A 20000-nucleotide genomic window follows, 5' to 3' on the forward strand; every position below is an offset into this window, starting at 1 on the left:
GGTGACACTGCTCCTTTAAGGTCGGGCGGAACAGGAAAATATTCGGAAGGTCGTAGCTTCGACGCCGTCAAAGGAGCACTCAAATTTTTCCCGATTATCCCGGAGTCACTCCTCATCATTTACCAGGGTTAACATCTAACATCTCCTTCATTAATTTAAGTTTTTTTGTTCAGTATTCTGACACGATTTATTAGTATTGTTATTGACGATTTTCCCGACATCAAGTAATAGGCTATTTCCGAGTTAATGGCTGCCTCCTCTTCAAAGCGAGTCTAAGTGCGAAGTTTTTGTGATAGTAATTGGTTCTACTTTACATATGAATAAAAACTAATTTTCATAAGAAAAACTTCGCACTTAGACTCGCTTTGAAGAGGAGGCAGCCATGAACTCGGAACTGGCCTATTGGTATTTTAATACCGTTGTGGCTATTCGTACGGGAGCCGGACATCATTATTCGCAAGTAATATCGTAACACATGCGACTGAACCCGGGAATTGCGCAGGTCTCTCTTAACTTACAAGAAGTAAGCTGTATACTTATTTTTCGTTGGTTACAAAATTCTCACCCAAGAAGTCAGGTGAACGACATGGAACTCCGTTCAACTAGGAGCCCATGAGTAGGAGCGAGCAACTCCCCTATCATATATTGCTGTCACGGCGTTTTCACAGACCGATTTACTTTTAGATTGAATTTCCCGTGAATGAGACTCCTTCCGTGGGAGCCCGATGACCAATCACAAGAAACCATCTTGGCGTCATTGCGTCAGAGGTAGTCAAAAAATAGATCGGTCTGCAAAAGGCCGTGACATAGGCTTAGTATGGGAGTTGTTCGCTCCTAGTTCAACCGAATAGGAGCTTACGCAATAGAGTGTTTCACTCACTTGATCAGTAAATTTTCCACCGAAACAAAAGAAAACGTTTTCATGATAATAGAGCTCGATTCCCCGAGGATTAGTTGGGGACACCAACATGTACGCCTTGATGTCACGTGGAAACACTCTATTAACCACTAGACTACCGAGACAACGTTCCCTAACACGACAAATTTTAAGCATTTAAAAGAAGCTAACACTAACAATACACTGAAAGCTAACGGAATAAAAATGGATACTTCGACTCAAATCTGTAGATAAAATAATGACTTGCGGAATGTGACCTGTGTTTATGACCTGCCGGAAAGAAAGAATCCCGTTCGAATAGTAGTAGTATGTACACGTCCGCATTTTGAACGAGACTCTTATAGCTCCTAGAACACCAAAGTATTGTATTTAAAATAATGAATTCCTCTGTTAGAATCCTTACTGGGATTACCAAATACTTACGTTAATGTCTCCAATAACTTGATTCGTGTTTGCAGCAAGCACATTACTTAAAGTGCACCTAAACTCGAATATTTTTAGTCTACAACATTGATCTCCTCACCGAAAGCAAACATGTTTGACGATTCTTATCTCAAAATTTCGCTTTTTATCTACAATCATGGAGAAAACAGTTGGGAAGGTAGCATCATTTTAGGTAGTACAGCCAATAGTTAGAATCAGCGAATTAGGTGTGAAGTGAAGTAATGCGCGCAACTTTCCCAACACCTTTTGACCAGGATTGTAGTCATTCTCGTCACCAGAGCCTCGGATCGACCCAAGGCTCTGGGAAACTCCATGTAGGAGAACATGCGCCGTAGGGTTCTTATAGCCAAAATTTGGCTATTTGAATCTTACGGCGCCTGCTCACTCCTCGTGCTAACATAATGCACCAATTAGAGACGCTTTTGATTGTTCTTCACGAAAACCAATGAGAAGACACTTTGTTTCAGGGTTCCCCAGAGCTCTTCTCTCCCTCAATCAAGAGAAGAGCTCTGGGGTCGAGATTGGATTGTAGTTATCAAACCGAGCAGTAATTTGGACACACTGCCGTGATGTGAGTTGCATGGGTCTATTCTCGATTTTACGTCACAAACTGCTTTGCATTCCTGTTTTCAAAGAAATTTTGCATTGCAAAGCAGTTTGTGACGTAAAATCGAGATTAGACTCATGCCTCTCACATCACGGTCGTGCGTCCAAATAACCGTTTGCTCTGCCAAGTTTACGTGGCTTGCACGGCACAGAAAAAGCGAAATTTTGGGTAACAATGGTGACATATGTTTGCTTTGGATGGGTAGATTTATATTAGGAAGGAAAAGTATTTGAGTTTAGGTGTGCTTAAAACTGAAAGAGATTTGTTACCACAGCATTAGTTCAGTTGAAGTTTCTATTTTTACCATATGACTATTTTCAGAACCTAAAGAGCGAGGATGGTATTGCCGTAAATGGTGAGTCTCTTTAGTTGTGATGTTTCTTTGAAAACATGTGGCTATTTTCTCGTGACAAGTAATCCTATTAAAAGTTATGAAAGTTCCAGGGTAAAAACTGCTGTACCGGACACAGAAGTAGTTGCCATCCTTTTCATTTTCCTTTTCTTTTCCAAGGCAAAGTGTGCTTAATTTAAGACTGTTGATAGTAGTGTTGGTTGTCATGGTTCTCTGGAACCTGTGCAACCTTTCTATTACTTGATGTGCAAATGATCATCGCGGTTGAGAGACACTTGTGCTATTGCCAACCGGTAAGAAAGCCTGGAAAACTCAAGGCCTGAGTAAACTATGCGATTGCACTGCACTCTACCATCTGTGATACCAAACAATCTGAGAGCTGAACTTGCAACTGACCAGCCTGCCTCAGATGGTAAACCACTCAGTCATGAGTTCGAGTCTGGTCGAGTATTGTTGTTTTTTTGTGATTTTCTCCAGCTTTCTTTGCAACTGTTTAAGTTTCTCGCAACAACATTTCTTCCAAAAACTGCAAACCACACATTTAAGAAGGACAGGATGTCTAACTATTCGCATCCAAAGGAACCCTTAAGCTGTATGATTTGAGTTCGATACATTCGTCTATTCTATAGGTTATTTAAAGAGTTTCATGCGTGACTATTGATTTGCAGGGACCACAGACTCGACAGTGCCTTTGACATGATGCTAAAATGATGTTAGTGAGCGATGGGGGCCTCCAAGTAGTATTTGACCTTGTTCTAAGGATTTGTGCATTACCTAACACATGTATATTTTAAATTAATAAATGTTTGAAATTTGTGGTCCTTACTTCTACATAACGTGTTTCGCTCTCTTTTCTTTTCGTTCTCTTTTCGCGGCTGCACAGAAAAGGAAAAGGAAAATTCGCCTAACGGTGCGCGACACCAAACATCTCGTTTAAGATTTTCGACTGAATTTATTTCCCTCTCATATTAAACTACTACTGATCAAAACCATTAGTAAATCGACCATCCCCTTCCCTGTCAGTAAGCGTCATGAAGTGTCCCCTTGCTCCCCAACTTGAACATCATGTGCGTAACGTCACAGTGTCCCTGAGGCCAGTTAAGGTCATTATCGCACTATGAGTACCATCTTTCAGGATATCAACTATAAGGTTGTCGAAATGTTAGTGAGAACAATGCCTTTTCATTCGCCTGGACGATCACTATTGACCCTAATTGGATGCACACCGACTTGAATAAGCGTCATGAAGTAATTTCAACATCAGTAACATCAACATCATGAAGTAACTTCAACATCACTATTGTCTTGGAATACATCACAAAGTGTCCCCCAATTGCTTCTCCTCAAGTAAGGATAAATAGCTGTATTTATCCTAAGCTAAAAATAACGCTAACCTGTACCCTTACCTTAATTATTATTGGACAAAAGTAGCATAGGGACACTTCACCACCTCTGTTCTTCAAGGAGAACCTCTTGCAATAAAACTATGGAAAGTCTTTCGTTTGTGTACATGCTTGATTTGGCCATACGCAAATTGTATCTTGACGTTTGCTGTTTCTAGTCGATGTTATGAAGCTTTTCCTCTCCAATCTCATGTCTAACGCACCCTTCCACGCGAAATGTCGAAATGGTAAAATGAGAAATGCACGACTTTGTTTCTTTCGTCACAGCATACTTGCCTCGTGAAAGTACAAAATTCGACATTAAACTATATTGTTTCTTTTTACTAGTCGTAAAGGTGCCGGTTTTTATTTTTCATTTTTTCAAAATGACCTTTGTATGCTCTGTAATACTATGAGAGGCACAAGTCTACTCCTGGTGTTATGATGATGTCACAAACCGCTTCACAATGTATTAGTTGTAATGTTAAGAAAGTATGCTGCAAATGCGTTTTCCGTGGGCATGTTTTGAGCGTATATCTTTCAAGCTCAGGTGTTAGAGAGTGTTTCGTTTCGAAGCGGGAAGTAAGAAAATGTGAGCCTGGAATTAGCCTCCCTTTGCTTTTGGAAAACTTTCCCATCAGCTTCTTTTTTGTTCATCATAATGATCAAGCCGGTACCCTCTCACAATTTGCGATCCTGCCTTTGTGTTAAAGGCGCCCGTACTTTAATACAACTAGTCGCACAAGTCAAAAACAATTCTTGGCTGGGAATCGAACCCCAAGCTCCCGCCTGACAGGCGGGAATACTATCCTCTATACTACCGAGTAAAAACAAGTCGCTATACGTCGGGGTAAATGGAGTATTGAGTTGGATATACGTATGTATCGTGAACAGGCGCTGAAAAATTCTCCATGGTGTCGGCACGGAGCCACCATGTTTGCCACACTGGATAGGCACATAAATAACGAAAGTGTTGTTTTAAAGTGTTCTTACCCTTGTTCCCTCTTTGTAGCGTTTCTTGTCTGCCGGAATCAAAATTCAAATGTTGGACCCGTAAAATAAGGCCTAGGTGCGTCAATTACTTGCATATTACTCGAGATGTTGCAATTGGGAATTAGCCCAGATGGTTGAGCGCCAGCCTTAGCATGCGGGAGATGCCGGGGTCAATGTTCGGATTCTCCACAAGCGATCAAATTAGAGAAATGGTCAGAGCGGAGTCAATCTGAAATTGACTTTTTCTTGGGCATGACACCATGATTAGCGGAAGCAAGTCTTATAGCACAGGTGCCCAAGCTCACAAGGCGATTTTGCAATGCATTAAGAGAGTTTAATCATATGTTGTTTAGTCTGTTTTGTGTCGATTCATAAGCCATTTCAAGGCGGTCAGTTGACAAAACCGAAATTCATGGGCTTCGATTTGCTTGCAGAAGCCTATATACTTTCGATATGCTCAAAAGGAAACCTAGGGTTAGACGTTCTATACCTTTCGCAAACTTTCACAATAAGTCATTTTCTTGTTGGTGGTAATCGAGCGGCAAAATATTGCAGAAGTTGGAAGTATTTGGTCTGCAACTGGAAATGCGCGCTGATAAGAATTACAAATATCGCCAGAATGACAAATTTCGCCAAAGAGAAAAGCCCGGGATAAGGAAAAGAAGGATAAAGGCGCCTCTCGACGATCTTGAAATGTTACTTATATCGGAAAAGTGGCAAGGATTTTTTCTGAAAAATATGGGAAGAATACCATTTTTTTCAAGGATTGAAAACACCAAAGTAACAAAGGGCAAAGAGCGCCCTTAGTTTGTCGCAAGTGTTGCAAATACTGTGGAAGTCTCAGGAAGGATTTTGTCTCCCATGTCAAAATGCACGTTAAGAAGAGTCGCAAGTAGATCAATGGTACTTATTGCATGTTTTCTAAAAGAACAAACACAATTTCTAAAAGAACAAACACAATACCAACAAAAAGGAAGGAATGTAACTTATATCGGAAAAGTGGCAAGGATTTTTTCTGAAAAATATGGGAAGAATACCATTTTTTTCAAGGATTGAAAACACCAAAGTAACAAAGGGCAAAGAGCGCCCTTAGTTTGTCGCAAGTGTTGCAAATACTGTGGAAGTCTCAGGAAGGATTTTGTCTCCCATGTCAAAATGCACGTTAAGAAGAGTCGCAAGTAGATCAATGGTACTTATTGCATCTTTTCTAAAAGCCAGAAAACACAATACCAGCAAAAAGGAAGGAGGGCCCTCGGTAAACCTCAAGTATAGGAAATATTGCAAAGGTCGCGAGGATTTTGTTTACAATGCTAAAATGCGTGGTAACGACAAACTTGCGAAACATAAATAGAGCAAGAATAGAAAATCCGCCCAAGTAACAAAGAGCTAGGGCTTTGCCGGTAATTTAGCACATAGCAATTTAGCACAAAAGTCGCAAGGGATCTTACTGCAACGCCAAAATACCGGCTTCTAAAAATCGTTCATATCACAATAATAATAAATGTATCAACGAGAAAGAAACAAATGCAATGGGGTAAGTTAAGTTTTACAAACCAAGCAGGTTGACTATGGGTCATAGTTTTGAGAATTAAAAATTTAGCTGCGAAATTTACAATTTAAAGACCCAAAGTTTCGATCGTGTCTTCACCAGGGGTCATCCAAAGCCTTGACAAAGAATCCTTTTATTTGTCGACCAATTTGCCGAAAAGGAACGAGGAGGTGTCAGGCCGCCTTCATCACAGTTCAAAGGAGCGATAGCGGCATTGTGTGCTAAACTTCCAAAACAACGACGTTCATGGTACGGCTTGTTGTTATTTAGTGATAATTTTAGAATTATCCCACGCAGTTGTTAGTTTGACAATCATACTCTGACAAAGCAGCGTTTCTCCTTTAGACGCACTTAACTTGAGACCTTTAATTCGTCTGACGTGGTTAATGCGTCCACCTTATTTCCCGTATTTAAACTAGTCGTCTAATAAGACGTCTAAGATGTCTTAAACTCGTCTTAGGCCCGGGTTAAACGCCGTACTTCACATGAGCCGAACTCAATTCAACTAATTTACATGAATTAAGTTCATGTGAAGTACGGCGTTTGACCCAATTAAGTTCGACTGGTTTTATTTGGATTGGCTGAGGCGTGCTTCACGGCCACTCCAGGCGGGAATAACGGCTGAGGATCGCCTTTTGGTCAAACGCCGATCTTCCATGAGCCGAACCAAATGCATAATCATGTTGATGTATGAGACAGCCTCGATCTCGGTTTTGCTATTTATCTTCGTGGTCAGTTAAAGTTCGGCTGAATTAAGTTCGACGTTTGACTTAACTAGTTTGGGTCGACCTAAAGTGTAATTAGGTTCGGCTCATGTGAAGTACGGCGTTTAACCCGGGCCTTAGACGTCCTCTAGTATAAATACGGCCATTCTCTTTCATAGGTGTCCAACTAACGTTTGGCCTGTCCGATTGTTTTTAATAATTAAAGAAGATACAGCTGGTCAAATTTAGTTCTGGCAACGGTCAAACAAGAACCACAACACCGCAAATAATTTCGTTTCACCGAACATCGGAGATTCAAAAACACAAACATCGCACACCGCAGGCTTTGAGGACACCGCAAGGTGAGATTTTATTCACCGAAACACCGCACAAAAAAATTAGCAACACCGCAAACCTCAATGCCCTCCTCAATACACAGGAGCTATTGTTCTATTGTTCTTAGGCTTGTTTGATCCAAAAAGTCGATATAAATAGCGACAACACGGTTGATCGTCGATTCGGATAATCTGCATTAGATGTTCCATCGCACTAAGCCAAGCTAACAGAATGATGTCATCTGCCGATAACTGCATTGTATGTCACAAATTGGTTCGACCAAAGCAACAGGCACTTCAGTGTGACAACTGTGGGAACTGGACACACAGAACCTGTAAAACTGGTATGTCGCCTTACTCTATTATTTTTCCGGGTCTGTCAGTACTTGATGTAATATGTCAAAAATACTGGAGTTGCTCGTGCTGTGTTTCAGGAAACTTACTTGGAATAAAATCTTTCCCGAAAAGATATCCTGATGCAGTAACTGAGAATGCAAGCATATCACAAACAAATTGCTCTCATAAGGTCCTTTTCGCTCCAAAACATAACTGGAGTATAGTTGGAAGGAATCTCGGTAAAGCCAAGTAAACGAGCAGCAGTAAATTGCTCAGTAGCTGAGTCGAATAATTCACTTTCGCTACTTTGATCGAGTCTGAACTTTTTAAGATTCCCTTCCTTGCAGTCGCAAACCTTAAAACTGTAAGTTAGTTGCAAAAAGTATTACTTTTATCTTTGCGGGACCAAGATGCATTTGAAGTTTTATGTTATATTTCGTTTTGACCATCTGGATTGCACGTATTGATCGCGTAACACAGTTATTGTAATCCACAATTATTAGTTAATTAATTAATTTACAACTGAAACGTTTCGTGTATATGATGAAACATCTTTTCATAGTCTAACGATTAAGTAGCTGGGTGGGACAACGATAGTAAACCAAGGGGGTTTGAAACAACGCCGCTTTCTTATCAGGTGTCTCGCAACAAGAATACAAGGTCGCAGTGAGAACAGGACAGGAAATAGATTGGACTTGCATTTCGTGTTCAGCGGAAACCTTACTTCCAACAAATACAGTGCTTCCAGTTGCTGAGAGTACAGTGATTGATGACCTGAACACCTCTGTGGAAATTCCAGTGCAGCATCATATCCTCCGTTGTTCTGTATCAAGTTTGGCTGATGAAGGCGATGATTTCAGTTTCGATGGTAAGTAAAAAATATTAACAACTATTAAATTTTCAACCTCGGTTAATGCATTTCTCGTGCTCTGATTGGTTCACGCAATCTCGGTTATCAGCTCATATACCTTAGGTTGACCTTATATTGCCGGCAATTGAATGGGCTAAGCGTTGCTAAACTAAAGTTTGTTTCTCATCTTCATCAAGTTTTTTCGATTTCGTTCGGATTTTCTCGCTTTTTTTTGCTCGTATTTCGTACCTCCAGACTTGAGTTAAGGAATTTAAGAAAACAATTATTCCATTGTTGGATATGAGACTGGTTATAGCCAACTCGGTGCTACGGGGTTCGTTGGCTATTTACCATCTCCTATCCAACAAGCGCGAATGGAATAATTGTTAATTATTCATCACGAGTGCGTGTTGGATGTGAGTTGGCTATAAACTGGCATTTTCAAGATGCGTGGATAGAATAATGGTTTTTCAAATTTTAATCAATTCTCGCTTTAATTTTTCACCTTGGAATAATAGAAGCAAAAAAAATATGAGTAGTTGTTACGTGGTGTTTATTGTAAATACTCAGTTTTATTTAGCTTATGTAGTAGTTTATGTAGGCTGTGTAATCGGTCGTTTCGCTTACAAGTCGATTTAATTACACGCGTGAAGCCTTCACTAACCGTTACTCCAGAGTCTCTTTACACTCTGTGCTTTCAACTCGCTTCACGTCTCGACCAAAGTTGTCCAAATCAGTTAAATCTTACAAACTGATCATAACTATCACAACGAAACAATGTGATTACTGTACCGAGGTAATTACGGCCGCTTCCGCGGCTCTTAGAAAAGATCGGAAGTTAAGATCTTTTAAATTAAATGTGATATTGTTTCAAGACTTCATTGGGTTAGCCCCTGTTAGCGAGACGAACGCGAACGCGAATCGACCTCAGTGTAGGCGAATCGACTTGTGGGCGAAACGACCGAAATCCGTAGGCTCCATTTCCACCATTCTCTCGAGTTCGATTTTCTTCCCCCCACACCCCTCCTCCCCCGTAAAAGGCGCGCGTGCTTTTCTCCCGAAACAGCGGTTGGTAATCGAGCTTATAACTTTGAACATTTTTACGTGCGCCGTTGTAGCTTCGTACCAAGAACATTATTGCTGGAAAGTAACCGAGTTCTGTTTGTTCTCGCTAATTTGATCTAATTTCCTACTTAGGCTATACAGAGCTTTATCACCACGTTCACGTAAAGTTGAAACTCGAACGACGATGAACTCACGTTGACCCTCTGTTGACCGACAAAACGCCTCCACCCAAAATCTCAAAATTTAACAGTAAGGATTTTCATTTTATATGGAGTCTTTTTCCACAAACAATGTTTAAAAAGACTTCCAGTTCTGTTTTGCTTTTTAGTGGGTCACGCAAGCTTAAGTCAGCACCTTCTCTCTATTTTACGTGAAACGTGTAAAGGCAGGCTGACGTTTACCGATTGGCGTAAACGTAGTGCTAAATGTCTCTCAGATATCAGTCTCCAGGTCTAGACCGCAACTCACTTGTTCCTATGATACGATTATTTTTTCACAGATTGTGATGGAATATTGATGGATTGGTCCAGCGATATGACAATATCCAGTCAAGAAAAGGAACTTTCACAAGGTGTTCAGGAGAACTTTCAGTCACAACGGGAAAAACTTGAACGACGACATCAGAGGGTATGCAGCCCTTAAATGACGTTTTTTGAAGACAATTATTGTCTTCAAAAAGTGTTTCAATCGAAAAAAGTGAATTTAAAAATCACTGATTTTCACTTTCAAATTTCCCGCGAGGCGCCATCTTGAATTGTGATGTGTCGTGGTTGTCCTATTTAGGGAGCTTAAGCACGCGCGGTTTTGAGACGCGTACCGCAACCGGAAGAGAGCATTTCGCGTACCGGGATAGTGGAGAAAAGATACGTAGTAATGTAAATGTGGTTGTGTGAAGAAGGGAAAACAGCTCACTTCCGGTTTCCGCCCGCGTCTCAAAAACGCGCATGCTTAAGCTCCCTAATAGAGCAACCACGACACATCACAATTCAAGATGGCGACACGCGGGAAATTTGAAAGTGAAAATAAGTACGGTAATTTTAAAATTCGATAACTCTCCACGACGCGTCACAATTATACAAAGATGGCGGCGCCTGAGTAGAAGCGTTTTTGAAATTTATTTCAGATCCAAACGCTTTCATTAAAAAAAAGATTGGGAAGAATGTTTGTTGTAAAGTTATGTTCTGTGGTTTTTAGTTATTTTCTTGTTTTAGTGGAAGTTCCCTTTGAGGTGTAGGAAAGTGGCCATCTGTTTAGTAGGCCACTTCGGAAAATACAATGATACTCCTTGTTTAACCCCCCAAATTTTGCATACGCATTATTTTTGGTTTCTCTTGAGACCATTAAAAGTCCGAAAAGAAACTGGAAACAATGCTTATGCAAAATCTGGGGGCACAACAACGAGTATTATGGTATTTTCCAAAGTGGCCTATTCCCCAGACAAAATTTGTTGAAATCGCAATAGATATCATAAGACACAAAGAAAAGAAAATATCAATGTTTTATTTTGCATAAAATGGTAACAAATTGTGATGAACCTTCCAAATTTCTCGCCTTTACTAGTATCGAACATTTCTTCCCTTCCGGTTTTCTCAATAGTGTATATTTCACAACCAGGCTACTGCTGTATCAACTGGTTCCTTTTTTCCTCCTTTTTTTTGTTTCTGCTCCTAGCTTTCAAACAAAAGAGAAAGAGAACGCAAGAAGACGAAGACTGGTTCAAAGAGACAGCGACTCCTTGAACCAGCGGAAAACCAACTTAAAGACTCCACCCACACCACAGCTCTATCCTCCCAGCTGCAACATCCACCAGACTGCATCCCTAATGGCTCGGTTACATCCTTATCAACAAGTTCCACATCATCCACAAAGGCCCCAAGATCAAGGTCCAGTGTGTTAAACAAAGTCAAAAGGACAGAGAGTATTGATGAGAAACTAAACATTGCTTTGAGAAACCAAGAAGTTCTAATTTCCTTATTGTCCCAGTTACTTGGGGAGGTTCGACAACAACCACAGGTTGCCCGACAAATGTTGATAGTACAAAGAGAAAAATAGCTATTGCTTGCTTAATGTCTGTAAAGGGACACTTCCCTGCTTCTGCAAAGTGAAGAAATTAATGTGCATTTTCACTCATGTAAATTAAGTGTGTATTGTTTGGTTGAACTGTTTCATTGTTCAATACATGTTAAATATGCACGTCCACTCAAAAAACTTTGTCCCTGTTAAATACCATGGTGTTTGTCCAGGAACATGCATCCACAGTCAAAGCTTTGAAAAATTACAGGCAGAAACTGGCTGCACTATAAAAGAAGTATTTCCATTGCTACATAATTTGTTGGACAACATTTCCTAAGCTTGGGCTGCAACATGACTGAGCCACGTGGATGGATATGTTTTCTGGCAGCACACAACCATAGATTCAAAGAATAAGACAAAAATGTATCACAGCAGACAATTTCATGGGAGGCTCTTTATTGTTTTTTGCTAGTACATTTATAGTGTTTTAATCAAACAGGCCAAATCCCATATCGTCATCAGATTCCTCATCTTCTTCTTCCTTCTTCTCTTCTTTCTTTTCCTCCACTTTTTCTTCTTTGTCACCACCTGGAGCAGGTGCAGCAGATCCTGCAGATCCAGCTCCAGCTACAACAGCACCACCAGTAGGAACAGAGGCAAGCTTGGTCTTACCCTGGGCAATCACCTGAAAACACAGATCGCACAAAGAAGTCCACATGTTGATATTTATTTCTTTAAGACACTTCACAGTGTCATTAGCTAAAAATTCCTTTAAACCTTCTTTCTAAACTGCCCTGTACCTTAAACCTAGGAATCAATACAAGGGATTGGTTATCTTATCTCCTCAAAAACCAACATTTGACTTGATTTGCATTAATTGTTAATTCAGTTTACAGTGTCTCCAATTAGTGCTCCAGAGCCAGAACGACTGGACACTTAATTTTTTTTTCATGCAGGAGTCCACTTGAGAACTGGATTTCAGTCAATCAAACATCCCTCTCAATATTTTCAGCAGTCCAACCAGCAGGGTTTTCTTTAAGGTTTTAAGAAGCCGGAGTTTTCTGAAAAGCAGACGGTTGTGGGTCCGGAGGACCGTCGCATCTAGGGGAGTCCGGGGGCATGCTCCCCTGAAACCTTTTCAAAATCGTACGCTGGAAAACGCATTTCCTGGCATTTTGGACCTTCCTAGCATAGTGGGATGAATTAAGCTGCAACTATATTGTGAAAATCATGTTACTCAAAGAAAGACAGCAACATTTCAATAATACCAACTGTAAACAAAAAGTTGAATGATATTTTTGGTATCTTTCTGGTGGTTTGCTGGAGCTTAAGAGCCTGGCAAATAAAATTTACCACTTGACAACTTGTATCTTGAGTCGGCACGTACTTATTAACTCGATAATGCAAACTAGCCTAACAGTCCATACCCTGGGTGCCAGAGGCTTTTTTTTCTCTTTGGAGACGGATTTGAGCGGCGAAGCCACGATAGCGAGTCGCGAAGCACTCGTCTCGCGACTCGTATCAGCCGCTTTGCCGCGAAATTCTGCCCCAAAGAGAAAAAGAAACCCTCTGGCACCCAGGGTAAACAGTCCAACAATCTTGTCGACTCTTGTTACAAAATGCAGGTGCAAGGGGTACAAAGTCTAGTTTCTTCGTGCCAGAACGTAAGTAGACAGCAGGGAAAACTTAACTTCTTTCAGGGACACAGCAACTTTTCTTGTTTGTCTTGACAAAGAAAATCTAAAGTTAATTGCTTTCGCTTCACTTGAGTGACATGACCTCGCCGGTCAGACATTTTTGCCATTTCGTGCTGATAGTCACGCACAAAAACTCCTCTTTCCCAGTTCTCTGCTCCTACTAATTAAGCATTCACAGCTCGAAATCCAATATGGTGGACAACAAATTATATTGTACGTACTTTCCTGCTACCGCAACAAGATTTGTTCAAAAAGGCAGCCTCAAACATAACGTTTCTAAACTGTCCTGGAGTCAGAAATCTTTTATGTTTTCAGAAAAGATAGGCACTGCAAATTCATTTTTTTATTGAGCCTATTAAGTTTAGAGCTGATAAACTTCATCTCCTCGCGATATTGTGACTCTTCAAGTAATGAAAGTAGCCGGTGAAACGTTGCAGAGAAGCCGGTGAACTTCGCCGGCTTCTGGCTCTTATATACAACCCTGAACCAGGTATTCATAAAAAAAACCCAGCCTAGAAGGCCAGCGCACCAAAGAAACCTTCCAAATAAGTCTTTAAGTGACAGGGTTTCACTTCAGTTTTGTTGGTTTTCTACCCTAGACCTGCCTCTAAAAAAAGCACATTACCGGTAAATTTACAGATTGTGCAACCAGATCACTAAAAAGATTCCTACCTCATTGATATTTTTGCCACTAAGTTCTTTGATAACGACATCGAGGCACTCAGAATCCACATCAATCCCAACACTGGAGAGGATATCTTTGATATCTGATGCAGATGGATTTTTGTTCCCCCCAAGGGTGGCAAGAAGATAAGCGGCCACGTAACGCATCTGAAAACAACAACAACCCTTTCATGTGTATGGAGAGTGGTAGCCTGACCATGATAAAGTTTAACAAATACATTTAGGACCAGATATACAGGCATCAAAGAAATTTGATTCTCTTCTTCACTTGTACCCGTGCCTCAATTCACTCTTAAATGAGTTGTGTTCCATTGTCAGACTCTCAGTTTGTCCCATGATCCACCTTGATGGTGGATTATGCCATTGTGAAGCATTATTTTTCCAAATGCTTTGGAAGTGAACTTTGAATTAAGGCAATACCCCACCAATACATTTTTAAGTGCAAGGTGATAGAGATCACACTGAGCTAAACTGTTTGTAGACACCTACATTGTACTTCGTGTACACTAAAAAAGGTTAGTGGGCACAAGTCTATCTTTTCAAAAAGGACAAGGAAGGTGTTTATTTATGCAGATTTCAAACTTATCTCGGAGATTATCTGAACCTACAAAAATCAACCTTGTTCACCTCATAAGCTTTATGAAAAACTGAGAAGTCATAGCTATCCAACCAAGGTCAACCAGACATTCGAGACATTTTTTTTCCAAAACATCCTATTTCCATACCTATCCTTATCATGCCTTAATCTTACTTCAGTCAGCCTCAACAATAAACAGCTATTTAGCCCTTTCTTGTCAGGAATTCGAGGCCTTCAGGACAAATCAAAATGGCGGTTTGTCATGCATGATATTACCACTTGGAAATATTATAATAAACGAAAAATCGTGTGGCATATTCTATTTAAGCGGCACCTAGCATGTTTCAATACTCACTTTTAAGTCAACAAGACACGAAACGATGTGCACGCTAAGGAGTTCTTTGTTGTCTTTTGTCGCAAGTTTGTCTTCTTTTAGTCAAACCAGCAGAGGAGGAATACTTACACGTGCCACTATATATATCCCTTCTTAGGGGTGGTCCAACGAAGATTTCAGGGGTGCTTGGTCGTCTAGTACGTGGTGTAAGCCCGCACAAAACGTCCCGTGCGCCTTCTTCTGACAGCCAGTACATTTGGTCGCTCAGTATTGAAACAAAGATGGCGGACAGAATAACTCAGCTGCAGGATGCGTTGAATCAGGTACCAATAACCTGCATCAGTTTCCTCGTTAAACTTGAGATGGTTATCTGTTAACTAAAATCTCTTACACGTGAACGATCATTGTATTCCTATATTAAAGTCTCGATAAGTCATCTGACACTGAGTTTTCCGTCAGTCACTGGAATTCAAAACGAGTGATTTTGACAAAATAACGGGCGAGTTCATACTGGAATCCAAGTAAGCCATAAGTACGGCAGAAACTCCTGTCAACTTGAGACTTCCTTATCGTGTTTTGATCTGCTCAAGTACGCATTTTCGCCTAAACTTCAGAATACCCTTTCACTTACTGACCTTACTATTAGTTTTCAAATGCTGCTCCCGCAGTTCCGCAATTATGGAACGGCAACAATGTCATATGTCTTTCTTTGTGTTTTATACGCAGAGATCACGTTGATATATGAAGTGATTTTGCGTTTATATTGAGCTACTACCCTTTTATATATAGTCCATTAATAAATATATACTGTGCTAACTTTGTCACACGCAGTGTAAGTTTAAGTGTAAGTTTGTGTGCTTTCTTCAATATACACAGTGCATGTTGCTTTATATGCTGTCAAAACTTAGTTATGTACAGTGCATTTTCTGTTATTTGATGCAAGATGATTTTCTGCTGGGTGCTTATATACTTGTGAGCACTGAAAATCCTATGATGAGCAAACTTTCTGATGATATACCCACAATGCCTCATGAAACGTTTATTTCCCAATCCCCCTCAAATGTTCTTTGATTTTCCCATCAAAGAGAAAGAAAATGGAGTCCATCCTTGAACAACTGGGCCTTGGATCACTTTTGGAGTGATTTATGAACGAAAAAGTAGATCTAGACGTAATCTTATCAATTACCGGTAACCCCATTCACATTCATAGTAGAATATGAACTCAGGCATACTTAAAACCTTCTTACGTTCCTTATATGAACCCCCCTATTAATTGCTTTTTCAAAAAGATTGAACAATTCCTCGCTTCCCAAACCACATTCTGGTAAAAGACACACACAAAGGTGGTAAATTAGCTGTCAATGACCAATAAGGTTTTATGAGTTTCATTCTTTATTAGCTTGCAGATCAGTTTTGTAATAGTGTTGGCATACTGCAACAAACAGCACAACCTGGGAAAAGTTTTTCAGGCTTTGATAAATGTAAGGTAAAATAAATAATGAAATTATTAGCCAGCAATTAAGTTATGGGTGTATGACAGGATCAGTTTTAGGTTGCTTGCTGGTGGCTAGCAGAGGATCCATGCAGTTCTGCTTTTACATTTAACTATTTGATACTCTTTTATCGCTAGAAGTTGAACATGTACTGCACAACTCATTTTGAGGCCAGTTAGTTGCTAAATTCCTTCGTAATTGAATCTATCCTTTTCGCTTTGTGTATAAGTTGACCCCCATTTTTAGAAGCTTATACTGTAAACTTTGTAATACACTTGTAATAAACTTGTAATAAATAAGCTTGAATAAACTTGAACTTGAACTTGAAATGGATTTTTCTTGCTACTAAGAGTTGTTTTCACTTGCTAAGGATCAGATAGATGGGTATTACAAGTTTCAACAGGAGGTGTATTACTGCCACATTCACGATTGCACCAAGAAGCACGCTTTTTTAACATGTTCACAAAGAATCATTTAAAACTAGTTTTGGTTCAAGGGAAATGTTGCAGAATTAACTGTATTTTTGTTTTACTTTTGCTAAAATTGATATGATCTCAATTTATTGCCTTATTGTTATAAAAATTTTATAACTATAAGGCAATACCGGTAATTGAGATCGTATCAATCATATCAATCATATCAATCATATCATAAATATTGATAATTTGTAGAGCTCTACTCCATTGTTACCTGTCTTTCTAAGCCTTGAATAAGACAAGATTGATTTTCTGAACTGGTTATTAAATGTCACAAAAGATTGCCCTATACAGTGGTGGTACATACGGCTACATGTTTTCATGTGAGTAAATTAAAGAGGCTCTCCTCTGTATAAGGTTAACGCTGAAGTAAAGTTGTTATTATTATTATTGTTATTGTCCAGTGAACTAGTAACATGTCTAAATGCTATTTTTATATCATTAGCAGGAGATGGTGGTGCTGTTACCCAGGAAGGTTTGTAAAACTAAGCCTCATAGATATTAAGCTTCATCTGTTTCAATTTTGGGAAAGTGGTACATTTGCCCTTTTCTTTTAACCTGGGAGTGAGACTTTACTTAAAATAATGCAACAATTTTCCTCATTAACTGGGCACGTCTTAGGGTGTTTGAGGTGCTTATTCATGAGGTGTCCTCTCCATTAACTGATTAAAGAACAAAGAACTTTGCAGTTTGGACCTGAGATCCAACATTACATGTAGCTTTAATGGCAATTTTTATAAACTTTTGTATCTAATGACTCTTAGATGCAACTGAATTATTAAAGAAAAATTAGACCTTTTCTACTGTTTCAGCAATCAGAGCTTAAAAGCTGTGAAAATTTACTTGTTCATTGCAATAATAAACTGCATTTTATGTGCCAGGGTGAGCATTTATCAGTGTACTCCTGTCATTCTAATTGTGACATGTTAAGGATGCCCTATTGTTCCGACTCAAATATTGGTAACTTTTGCATAATTACAACAGAAAACCATAACACGTTAGAATTACTCAATATGGCAGCACCTGGGAAATTGAAAATAAAAAAGGCAATACTGAAACTTACTTATTTCTTTGAATTTTTTTAAAAAACAGTGTTGACCATAGAGGAAAATTTCCAGTGATAATTAAAGCTACTTTTTTTGTTGGAATGGAGGTTCCCTATGATCATAACTCACAAATAGACATGTTCTTAAATGGATTGTATGGATATCAAGAATTTTGAGTGTTTCATTATTTTGTTGAATTTCCTACTAAGGTCATGCAGCTTTGTTTGCTACTCTCATCTCAAGAACTGCAAAAGACATTGATTTTTTAATTGAGTCACTACCAAGTGAAGACTGTTCACCGGCTCTTCAGGTACATTCATGCCACCATTGAATTTAGCTGTATTTCATTGAAAGGACTAAAAGGTAAAAAATGAATAATTGGGCAAAAATGTTGTTATTCAGACAGCATATGAAGATAAGCATAATATGATGATAAGCATTGGGTTAGGGTTAGGGTTTGTGGGCATGGGTGTCAATCCTCATATAATTTTGGCCGGTCACATGGTGAGCCATTCTAGGCCTGCATCACCCATTTATAAAAATTTAGTACCGTATTTCAAAATAATAATTTGTTGTAAACTTTTTGTTTATCACTTTATCTAATTTTTAGCGGCATAATCTAGAAACCCTACAGTGCATATCTTCAACTGTTTTAGGCCTCAGGGATTGCTTGATTACATGTATTACTTGTATTATAATGTGCCACGTTGGTACATGTAGGCTGTATATGTTTGAAAAATCCTTAAGTGCTTCATGCCAGAAGTTCCTAACAGCATACATTATAAAAGCAAAACATCATTCTCAAGAACTTCAAGCCTCTCCACAATTTCCGAAACCAGTGAATTAAGGGTTCCGGGGGTATGCTGCCCTGGAAAGTAATGAAAGTTAGACTCTCCGCAGAAATGCGTTTTCCTCGATTTTAGGAGGTAATTTCAAGGTCATTCGTGATGTTCTCATCAACAAAAATTCACTTTTTTTGTTCTAAACTTTCAGACAAATTTTTGTTGCTTTTTACGCTAAAAAATGTCACTTTGTTTGAACACGCGCTCTCGAGTCTTTCGGTGTCTCGTGGCGATTCTGTTGTAGTAATAGCGTTTTCTTCGAATTTTCACTCGGTGCGCCAGAGTTTGAACGTGCATAAAGTACAAATCTCGCTTACCAATAAGCTTTTTATCAAACACACCTTCCTCGAAATGGAATGTTTGCTCACGATCTTGCTTTCTTTAGGTAACACGAAAATTGAAGTCCAAACAGCCAAAAAATGAAGTAACGAAGACATTTACTAGAAAGCAGAAGTTATTATAAATATTATATGTTCCTTTTCAACCGGGAAAATCGCCTTTGTCAGCCGGGTATTTTTCTCGGGTCCCGCCTATTATGTACGTCCCTTCTATTTAACTTAAAGAAAAACGGGTTTACTCAAGAGCATGTTTTGTGCATTGAAACCATCTCTTTAACTTTGAATTGAATTTATTACCGCAGCTTAAAAAAGTAAAAGACCTCAAAACGGGGCAGTCCTCACATTACAAAAGAATTTTACGAGAACGTGTGACTTAACCTCCTCTCCGATCCTCAAAGGGCCACTGCTGGCACGCTACTGCGTGACCCCTCAAATGGTCTACATGACCCCCTGCTAGAAAAACAATTAACTGGAACGCTGCATTTCAATCTTCTCAACCACTACCTGACAATTTGTGGCCCATCACAACACAGAAAGCCGCATAAATTTCGTTATTTTTCAACTAGGCACTCTCAATTCCTCTGAAATCAATGACTGTTATTCAGTCAATTAATTTACTTGTGTGTTGATGTCACCATGTTTCCACCAAGCTCCTCCACCTGCTACATAAGCCACTAGTAATTCACAATTCCTCAAATTCAGACTGTCGATATTGTTGACACAGGCAGCAAGCTTACACAAGTTAGAAAGTGAAAGTTCTGAAGCAGGCAGAAGGTTGGAGGAAGCAGTCATCAGGGGAGGTAAATCATGGTTGATAATTTACTTACTTTCATGCAATATTTCCCCTTTGAAAGAAATCTACCAGGAAACCGTTATTTTGTGCTGAATGCAGGACTGGGATGCTTGTAGCAGTGATGTAGAGTAGAATAGGGAATACGCAACATGTGATACACAAATTGTACTTGGGGTGAGGTAATACTTTCTT

At 39.5% G+C, this 20000-nt stretch overlaps 3 protein-coding genes across 5 annotated transcripts in view; 2 read left to right on the top strand and 1 right to left on the bottom strand.

Annotated features, from left to right (window-relative positions):
• The window catches only part of LOC138045726 (THO complex subunit 1-like), a 38349-nt gene extending 35219 nt beyond the window's left edge, over positions 1-3130 (top strand). For both annotated transcript variants that reach the window (XM_068892318.1, XM_068892319.1), the window contains 2 exons: positions 2271-2304; positions 2970-3130. In XM_068892318.1, the coding sequence (XP_068748419.1) occupies positions 2271-2304; positions 2970-3001 (66 nt within the window). In that variant the 3' untranslated portion in view covers positions 3002-3130. The remainder of the gene's footprint in view (positions 1-2270; positions 2305-2969) is intronic.
• An 8837-nt stretch (positions 3131-11967) lies between these two features.
• On the bottom strand, positions 11968-14976 carry LOC138045729 (large ribosomal subunit protein P2-like). The gene is made up of 3 exons (XM_068892322.1): positions 14842-14976; positions 13898-14056; positions 11968-12213 (listed from the first exon to the last, which is right to left on the bottom strand). Exons 2-3 carry the CDS (start codon positions 14054-14056, stop codon positions 12016-12018), a joined length of 357 nt encoding a protein of 118 aa, XP_068748423.1. The 5' UTR covers positions 14842-14976; the 3' UTR covers positions 11968-12015.
• Positions 14977-14993: 17 nt separating this feature from the next.
• The window catches only part of LOC138045728 (mediator of RNA polymerase II transcription subunit 21-like), a 5789-nt gene continuing 782 nt past the window's right edge, over positions 14994-20000 (top strand). Inside the window, exons 1-5 of one of the 2 annotated variants that reach the window (XM_068892321.1) lie at positions 14994-15143; positions 16220-16301; positions 17235-17264; positions 18045-18145; positions 19740-19815. In XM_068892321.1, coding sequence (XP_068748422.1) covers positions 15102-15143; positions 16220-16301; positions 17235-17264; positions 18045-18145; positions 19740-19815 — 331 coding nt within the window. In that variant the 5' untranslated portion in view covers positions 14994-15101. The remainder of the gene's footprint in view (positions 15144-16219; positions 16302-17234; positions 17265-18044; positions 18146-19739; positions 19816-20000) is intronic. The other variant, XM_068892320.1, reaches the window with a different exon arrangement.

The sequence above is a fragment of the Montipora capricornis genome, chromosome 4 (assembly GCF_036669925.1).
Source record: "Montipora capricornis isolate CH-2021 chromosome 4, ASM3666992v2, whole genome shotgun sequence".
Lineage (NCBI taxonomy): Eukaryota > Metazoa > Cnidaria > Anthozoa > Scleractinia > Acroporidae > Montipora > Montipora capricornis.